This window comes from Daucus carota, chromosome 6 (genome assembly GCF_001625215.2).
Source record: "Daucus carota subsp. sativus chromosome 6, DH1 v3.0, whole genome shotgun sequence".
NCBI lineage: Eukaryota > Viridiplantae > Streptophyta > Magnoliopsida > Apiales > Apiaceae > Daucus > Daucus carota.
In genome coordinates, this window is record NC_030386.2 from 6,548,841 (window position 1) to 6,558,228 (window position 9,388).

General features: G+C 38.3%; 1 protein-coding gene across 1 annotated transcript; it reads left to right on the plus strand.

Annotated features, from left to right (window-relative positions):
• The first annotated feature begins 2,435 nt into the window (after window positions 1-2,435).
• Window positions 2,436-5,231, plus strand: LOC108227186 (arginine decarboxylase). Its single transcript, XM_017402211.2, has one exon. The coding sequence runs from the start codon at window positions 2,838-2,840 to the stop codon at window positions 4,962-4,964; it is 2,127 nt and encodes a 708-aa protein (XP_017257700.1). The 5' UTR covers window positions 2,436-2,837; the 3' UTR covers window positions 4,965-5,231.
• The last annotated feature ends 4,157 nt before the right edge of the window (window positions 5,232-9,388 follow it).

Here is a 9,388-nt window from a genome sequence, read left to right on the forward strand (position 1 = left end):
TAATTGTTATATACTTCAAACGAATATTTCAGTATAACCCTAACAAAGCCAAGATGCACCTAGTGATAACCCCTAGCAGAGGTAACCCCTAAAGCGCCTTTAGATGCAACCCCATTCTGATAGCAGCCTCCATTATGTTTCCAATGCAAGTCCGTATACCTCCTTGTATGCCTTCAATGGTTCACCCAGCCATGGTGAAACCCACTACCACTTACCAGTTGACTCCAGTAAGCCCAAATAAAGCCCAAATACTATGATGGGCTATAAAATAAGTCCAGGGAGATTTTATGGCACAACAACTACCCCGCGGTTCCTTAATGTATAAAATACGAGAGGAACCTAAGAACGGTAACCCTCAATTATCCAGCTGCAAGCCTCCGAATTATGTCAGGGGTTAATCGTAAATTATTTCTAAGCTTACGTGGGCGTAGCCCGGTGTAAGAAACTAGAAATAATTAAGAAAAACCTCCCACATAATTATAAAACCAATTACATCATAAATTAACTCACTGTAACCACCGTAAGCCTTTAATTAATTCTACAAAGTAAGCCTTGATGTGATTCTGCAAATGTAAGCCTTGAGAGCCTTGATAGGCTTTAAACTCGAAAGCCTTGATAGGCTTTAAACCTTGAAGGGCTTTGATAAGCCCTACTTCAAATAAATGCAGCGTTGCTAGCTTGAAAAGCTTGAAACTTGAAAGCTTTGATAAGCTTTAACCTTGAAAGCCTTGATAGGATTTAACCTTAAAAGCCTTGATAGGCTTTAACCTTGAAAACCTTGATAGGCTTTACACCTTGAAGGGCTTTGATAAGCCCTATTTTCAATAAATGCAGCCTTGCAAGCTTGAAACCTTGAAATCTTTGATAAGCTTTGACCTCGAAAGCCTTGATAGGCTTTAAACCTTGAAGGGCTTTGATAAGCCCTAACCTTGAAAGCCTTGATAGGCTTTAAACTTTGAAGGGCTTTGATAAGCTCTAACTTTGAAAGCCTTGATAGGCTTTAAACCTTGAAGGGCTTTGATAAGCCTTAACCTTGAAAGCCTTGATAGGCTTTAAACCTTGAAGGGCTTTGATAAGCCCTACTTCCAATAAATGCAGCCTTGCAAACTTGAAAAGCTTGAAACCTTGAAAGCTTTGATAAGCTTTAACCTTGAAAGCCTTGACAGGCTTTAAACCTCGAAAGCCTTGACAGGCTTTAAACCTGGAAAGCCCTGACAGGCTTTTTAGCCTTGAAAGCCTTGATAGGCTTTAAACCTTGAAGGGCTTTGATAAGCCCTACTTCCAATAAATGCAGCCTTGCAAGCTTGAAAAGCTTGCAATTATGTTTTTTTTTGAAGTTATATTTTTTTTAATAAAATCACAATTTAACTATATTTATGTGTGTAGCATATGAACAAAATACTAGTGTTAGCAGAAGTAGGGGTGAGCTTTTGGTCGGTTCGATCCAAAACCGGACCGAACCAAATAGACCGAGAACTAAAATTCCAGTTTTTTCTGGACCGAATTAGACTGAAATTCTATTATGAAACGCATCGGACCGAACCGAATAATTTGGTTCGGTCCGGTCCAGTCCAAAAGAACCGAAATTTGAAAACTAAAATAAAAACTATATTATAAATAATGCTAAATTTTAAAAATTATTTAAAAATTAATATTTACTTATCAGCAACCCTTTTTTTTGAAGTATACTTATCACCAACCCTTGATTAAAGATAGATTCAATTAAATTTACAAGTTATATATTATTATAATAATATATAAGATATAAAGTTCTGTGGAGACCGCTATCTCATCAGAGACCTCGAAGACCACGTATGTTCTGCAATCAAAACACTATAAAATACATTATTTTGTAAAATATGTTCTACAAATATCATGTATTCATTAAAATTGTTGAAGATCATCTATGTTTAATAAGTTGATAATGTATGTTCTGCAAGTTGAACAAATGTTCTGCAAACTAAACATATTTCATAGAACAAAACATTTTGTAATGTTCCACATGTAAAACTTATATGATATTCAAGATTTTAAATGAAATAATGATTTCGTAGAACATGATTTGCAAAACTATATGTTTTGCAATGTTTTTATGAAATATTTTAACTGCAGAACATAGATGGTCTCCGGGTCTCCAAAAAAAATGTGGTCTCCATTGAACTTAACTCTAAATAAAATATATATTATATATTGTTTGGACTATTCAGTCCGGATTTGGGGCGGGGTAAGGGGTAATATAGCAGTTACACGGCTCCTCCAAAAGAGGAGGAGTTTGAAGTAAAATACGATATCATATAAAGCTTATTTGTCCGCAAACGCTGAACCACAACTTAATTTTATACTACTACTCATATTATACAGAAAAGAAAAAGAAAAAGAAAAAAAAGAGGGAGCAGGGCCCAGCAGGGTGCGTGTTGCTATAAAAACAGCCTTCCAGCCTCATGCAATTCTCGCTCACTCCACAATCTTTTGATACCCAGCCTTCCCTTGCGCCCCCATCAAACAAACCAAACCCTAATTTCCTCATCTCATTTCTCCGCCTTAAAGCCGCCGAATCAGCCCCGTCCTCCGCCGCCGTTGAATCAGTGTTGTTGTTGTTGTTGTTCTTCTGAAGTAGGTGTGGGGATATCAGTGTTAGTGTGTGAATTCGGGTATATCGGGTTCATTTCGGGTCTTTTCTGCTTCTTTTGACGGGGGTAGCCGGGGCTCCGGCCTCGGCGGGTTTTAAAACCCCCATCCATTACAACCTATACACTCACCACCTAACCCTAACCCTAACCCTAATCCTATACATACACATTCTTTCATTCTTTTTCTTATTCTTCTTGTTTCACAAGATGCCTGCACTCGCGTGTTGCGTAGACGCCGCCGTGGCGCCGCCGCCGTTCACTCCGATGGACGTCACTTTTCCGGCGCCGGAGAAGCTCGAGATTCCGGCGGATTCGCATTGGTCGCCGGCGATGTCGTCTGCTCTCTACCGGATTGACCGTTGGGGCGGGCCCTACTTCTCCGTGAATTCCTCCGGGAATGTTTCGATTCACCCGCACGGAGCGAACACGATGGCTCACCAGGAGATTGATTTGATGAAGATTGTGAAGAAGGCCTCGGACCCGAAAGACCAGGGCGGCCTCGGGTTGCAGCTCCCGATTATTATTCGCTTGCCGGATGTGTTGAAGAACAGGGTGGAGTCCCTGCAATTGGCTTTTGAGCTTGCTATTGATTCCCAAGGCTACCCTAGTCATTACCAGGGCGTTTATCCTGTTAAATGTAATCAGGACAAGTTTGTTGTTGATGATATTGTTAAATTTGGGTCTGCTTTTCGCTTTGGTTTGGAAGCTGGCTCCAAACCCGAGCTTTTGTTGGCTATGAGCGCTCTTTGCAAAGGAAGCCCCGACAGTTTTCTTGTTTGTAATGGATTTAAGGATGCCGAGTATATTACTCTTGCTTTGATTGGGAGGAAGCTCAATTTCAATACTGTGATTGTGCTGGAATTGGAGGAGGAGGTTGATTTGGTCATTGATTTGAGCCGCAAGCTTGGCGTTAGACCGGTGATTGGAATGAGGGCTAAGTTGAGGACCAAGCATCAGGGTCATTTCGGATCAACTTCTGGTGAAAAAGGTAAGTTTGGTCTTACCACTACTCAGATATTGCGTGTTGTTAAGAAATTAGCTCAATGTGGAATGTTGGATTGTTTGCAATTGTTGCATTTTCATATTGGTTCCCAAATTCCCACGACTGCTTTGTTAGCTGATGGGGTAGGGGAAGCTGCTCAGGTTTATTGTGAATTAGTCCGCCTTGGTGCACGTATGGGGGTTTTTGATATCGGCGGGGGTTTGGGAATTGATTATGATGGTTCAAAGTCGCCGAATTCAGATGTTTCAGTTGGTTATACTTTGGAGGAATATGCAGCTGCTGTTGTTAGGGCTATTAGGTCTGTTTGTGACCGGAAGATGGTTAAGCATCCTGTGATATGCAGTGAAAGTGGGAGGGCCATTGTCTCTCATCATTCAATTCTGGTTTTTGAGGCTGTATCTGCAAGTAAGAATAGTGTGCCTCAGATGACTTCTGGAGACCTCAACTACCTAATTGAGAGGCTTCCCCAGGATGCTATTGTTGATTACCAGAAGTTATCCGCAGCTGCTGTGGGCGGTGAGTACGAAACATGCTTGCACTATTCTGATCAACTGAAGCAGAAATGTGTAGAACAGTTCAAGGACGGATCTTTTGATCTTGAACAGCTTGCTGCTGTTGATGGATTGTGTGAACTGGTATACAAGGCAATTGGGGCTTCGGATCCAGTTAGGACGTATCATGTGAACTTGTCTGTTTTTACATCCATACCCGATTTCTGGGGTATTGGCCAGCTGTTTCCAATCATGCCAATCCATCGCCTCGAACAAAAGCCGGTGGTGAAGGGAATATTGTCTGACTTAACCTGTGACAGTGACGGGAAGATTGAGAAGTTCATCGGAGGTGAAGAGAGCTTGCCCCTTCACGAATTAGAAGGAAGTGGCGAAGGAAGTTACTACCTAGGGATGTTTCTTGGCGGTGCCTATGAGGAGGCGCTGGGGAGTATTCACAATCTGTTTGGCGGGCCAAGTGTTGTTCGTGTCTCGCAGAGTGATGGTCCTCACAGCTTTGCTGTGACAAGGGCGGTTCCTGGGCCTTCCTGTGCGGATGTTCTGCGGGTGATGCAGCATGAGCCTGAAATGATGTTCGAGGAACTCAAGCACCGTGCTGAGGAGTATGTTCTGGATGAGGGTGGCCATGGTTTGGACCATGATGCTACCGCAAATGGGCTGGCATGTTCTTTTCATAACATGCCTTATCTTGTTAATTCCTCTTGCAGCTTGACTGCTGCAAATGGTAACAACGGCTACTATTATTCTGATGTTGATAACTACAGCACCGTCACGGATTCTGATGCAGCTGAGGATGAGCAGTGGTCCTACTGCTGTGCTTGAGATTTGTCGACATCAGCAAACGAGAAGCATCTCTTTCTGCTTGCTAGTTTGCCTTTCCATTTTGTGCTTTTAGTTCTCTGTTTATGTTCATCGACAATAATGACAATAATATGTAAGATTAGACAATGATTTGCATTCGCAATGCAAATAGACAAGTGGTCGGATTACCCTATGTTCGGTATCCTCATCTCACTTTTCTCTAGTATTTCATCTACCAATGATAACGTTTTTGTAGACTTTCTTTAGCTTAAACAACATCTTTTCACATATATGTTTTGGATTTTGTTTGGGCCGAACCCTCAAGCATTTGCACTCTGGTTTAGTTGCTTCATGTCCGGTGGAGGTTTTGGAATCCAAGTGAAAGTAAGACTACTTGTTATTCCTGATATTCATTCAACGGTTACGGTTAAGAACAGATCCTTGACGATCATATGTCAGGATCGTACGATTGCCAAGAATCTGTTAATTAACACATCGGTCCTTCTGGTCCCTGGCAATCGTATCAAGTAGATGATTTACATTTATGGGCAGTAAATCATCTAAGCAGACGTTTTTCTTTAAAATTGGTGAGGCTCATGGCCGAGCCGTCAGCTAAGCAGAGGGTGCATCTGGGAAGCTTCTAGTTTGGCAAGCGGAGGTCTTGCCAACTTCTTGTTTGGTACCTAGAGGACAGAGTTGTGGGAGCCCATGGTTTTTATATAGCAGCCGCTTATAAGTGACTTCTCAGAAGCACCAGGAATTGCGACTATTGTACATCCAAGAGCAAAATCCAATCTTTCCTTTCCCTCTGTCCAGCAGACAGCAGACTGTATTACTCAAAGAATTAAAATATATTTTCCAAAATCGATGTAATAACTAATAAGATTAACTCATAGCTCGTAGACAACTAAACCAAATCGTTTGGTCCGGTTTAAGTCTGTAATAATTTTCAATGTAATAATTTTCTTATTTATTACATTGATTAAATTTTATAATTGATACTACAGTAATTAATAACATATTAACATCACATTTCACATGAATATAACTGATATTGTAGTTATGATAATTAAGAAAGGATACTTGCAGAGGGGTCAGGATGCCAGAGTCTCTTGAACTCGAAAAAACAATGTATATTTTTAGCCTCATTGAATTATTGATATCAATATAATTTTTTTAGCCTTCGCTGAATTATTAATATCATCGAAAGGGACTTATTTTCCAAATTTCAAGGTATGTTATTTTAATTGATTCTTTTTCTTGGATAAGTTATTCTTTAATCTTTTCGTATCTGCTATGACTTTGTATAAAGAGATTGTTTATTAGGGGTTCCGGATTTCTCAAGAATTAAAGTTTGAACTTTAAAATGTTTCGGAACACGATTTCTCTTCGACCTGGATCACTAGGGATCACGTTCGAGTTTGCTGATTTTGACGATCCACCTTTAACTTAAGCGATATAAGAAAGGAAGATAACTTGACACTATGATTGAAATTGTTTTTAGAAATGTATTTTAGTAAAAAAAATAAGAAAAGAAAGGAGTTGGGAAGATGATACAGATGAAAGAAAATACACACGAGACATACCTTTTTACAAAATAGATTTAGATCCCCTTATAAATACGTATTGAAGGTCTTTACCATTTATTAAATAACCTTTAAAATTCATTTTCTGATTAATTTACTTCTCTATTTTCGGGGAAAATATATATATTTTAATCATGAAAATCGTAATTAGACTATATATTGTTTAATAAAGAATCACTAAAAGGGATGATCAAGCAAACCAGATTCGCAGGTCATCATACCCGATTCACGTGAACTAGTGTTTTATGTACCCGATCTCATATCTCATATCGTATGAGAACGACCCGTGAATCGGACAACACTGTTTGAGCCCCCTAAATCTTAGTCTTGCTTTTAATCTGATGGCAGTAATTTGTGGATAATTTTTCTATTTCTTATGTTTGATGATATCGCATATGCAAATAGAAAGAGGTGGGGAATTCAGTTACCACCTCTAACAAATTCGTGCAAGTACACATCACATTGATTATAATAACCGGAAACACTAGTTTCCAAATGATGCAAGTTGAATGTAGTCTTTAGTCCTGTTTTGTCTCTGGCCCCTGTTGCTTCTATGAAGCTAGCTCTCTGTTGAATAAGACTCACGCTGGCAAGAAAATCTAATACATGGTTGGAGATGGATTGATGACGGTGCATGATAAATTTTAGTTGCACTTTAAACACAACTTGCTAAAGATGAACATCCTGTGGTTGTAACTGGAGCAAGCCATATAAGACTAAACATAGGATTCACTTACTTGTAGGTTTTGGTAAAATCAAACTTCCCAGCTACACACAATAGACGATTCGCGTTATCCATTCATGAGGCTGTGGATTGACCATTTAGTGGTAATTTAAACCCTTTTTCTATCGTTTATAATGCAGTGAAAGTAAGAGTATCGTTCTACGCCAGGAATCAAGGGCTCACTTAACTTATATTTTGCAAAGAGATAACGATTGAATTTTGTTTTATTTATTAATTAAACTAATCATGAAACTAAAGCAAATGTGTTTTTAACAATTAAAGAAGCATGTTGGAAAGCATATTAATCCACCACCAAACCCATGACATACTCTGAAACCCTTATGATATGTTCTGAAAGACACTTATAGAGAACTTGCCATGGCCCACATAGAAACAAGCTCTGCTATCCGGATAACCCCATGGACCACATAGAAAGACTAAACAGATTACACACTGATACAATTAATCCCATGGACCACATAGAAAGATTAATTGACTTTACAGATATATCAATCACATAACTGAATTGGATGTCCACATACCACAGTTAATTCAAGAATATCTATAAGCATTGACGTATATATAAGTGCAATCAATAACATATCTCGGAAAATCAAAATATCATTGTCATAAAGTTTAGGGCTTCAAAACAGCCCTCCAACAATAGAGGTTTAGCCAATCATAGTCATAGTAAAACACGTAAGAATCATAAAAAGAATAGAATACGATACAAAGTGTCGATCCTTTCTCTTCTTCTCCGTGGCTCTCCTCAATAGCACGTATGTAATTCTCTGTCTAATAATACCTAATACAAACTAATAGGAATATACAAGGCAATTCCGAAACTGAATAGGTTTTCCAAAAGGTCAAAATTCGCAGTTGACTTTCTCCCCTGTTTCTGGGCTGTTTCAGCGGACTTTTGATATCTGGACCCATCTAGAATGATAGAAAATTAAATTATTTTCGCGTGGGCTGTTTACTCGCCCAAATCCGACTTCTAGAACTCAAGATATGGCCCAAACAATATTCCGAATGCGGGTAGCCCAATAGTTGCGAATTTTCTTCTAATTTGCTCCAAATCCATTCCAATTTAGAATTCCTTGCTCCCTACAATAAGATATTAAAATATAATTAATATATATCCAATTAAATGCAAAATATAACTAATATGAGAATAATTATCATCTAAAATATATATAAATATATACTCTATCAATCATCATCAAGTGTAACTTTGTTAAGGGTTAGGTTTGATTAAAAGATTCTTCTCACCGACGTGAATAAATGATATCGAGCTATGTTTTTGTTAAGATTGTCCAATTTAATGCTTCATCGACAACACAACTATTATCTTTGCTTCTCCCTGAGAACCGGCGTACAAACATACGAACATATATTTCGTTGAGTTGAACACGTTTTTATGACAAATAACAAACTCATTTATTAAAAGATATGTGCGAATAAATCTTTTCACCCCATCTAAACTTCCAAATTTTTTGATTTAAATATGAATTTATTGCATTTTTTATTTAAAATATATCACCATAATCAAGATTTTCATCCATCTCTTTCCCGTGCATCTTTATTTCTAACTAATATATCATCATCATCATCTAGATATATGAAATGAATCTACACCATATTTAGCATTTACTTCATCTACTTAATCAACTTCCCTTGTTCTCATTTTTTTTTTCCTTGGAGACAAAATCTTCAAATAATCTATCTGGCATTAATATAAAAACGGTTTTTCAAGCGTGTGCACTAATTTTTATGAAAATGACATAATTTGATTGGTGGAATTGGGGTAACTCTTCCTCTTCTTTTTTCTTTTTCCTCCTTTTCCTTGCTTTGGATTAACCATAAATAAGATAAATATACCTTCAAACTCTTATTCATTCATCGATGTTTAAGGATAAATAAGTTATTGAGCGATCGGATCTTCCACAATTAATTAGCACGGACAACTCTCTGTTCCACGCAATCGGATCTTCCATAATTAATTAGCACCGACAGCTCTCGTTTCTACGGTAAATAACGGTGAATAAGCCATCTTTCGGCGAAGAAAAGTGGGGAAGGTTTAACTTTTTTGTTTCAATCCCCACCGTCAAAGACTCCATCCCAACTGCCCAAAA

Coding starts and splice junctions, on each gene's coding strand:
- LOC108227186 (XM_017402211.2), top strand. CDS start 2,838: ATGCCTGCACTCGCGTGTTGCGTAGACGCCGCCGTGGCGCCGCCGCCG.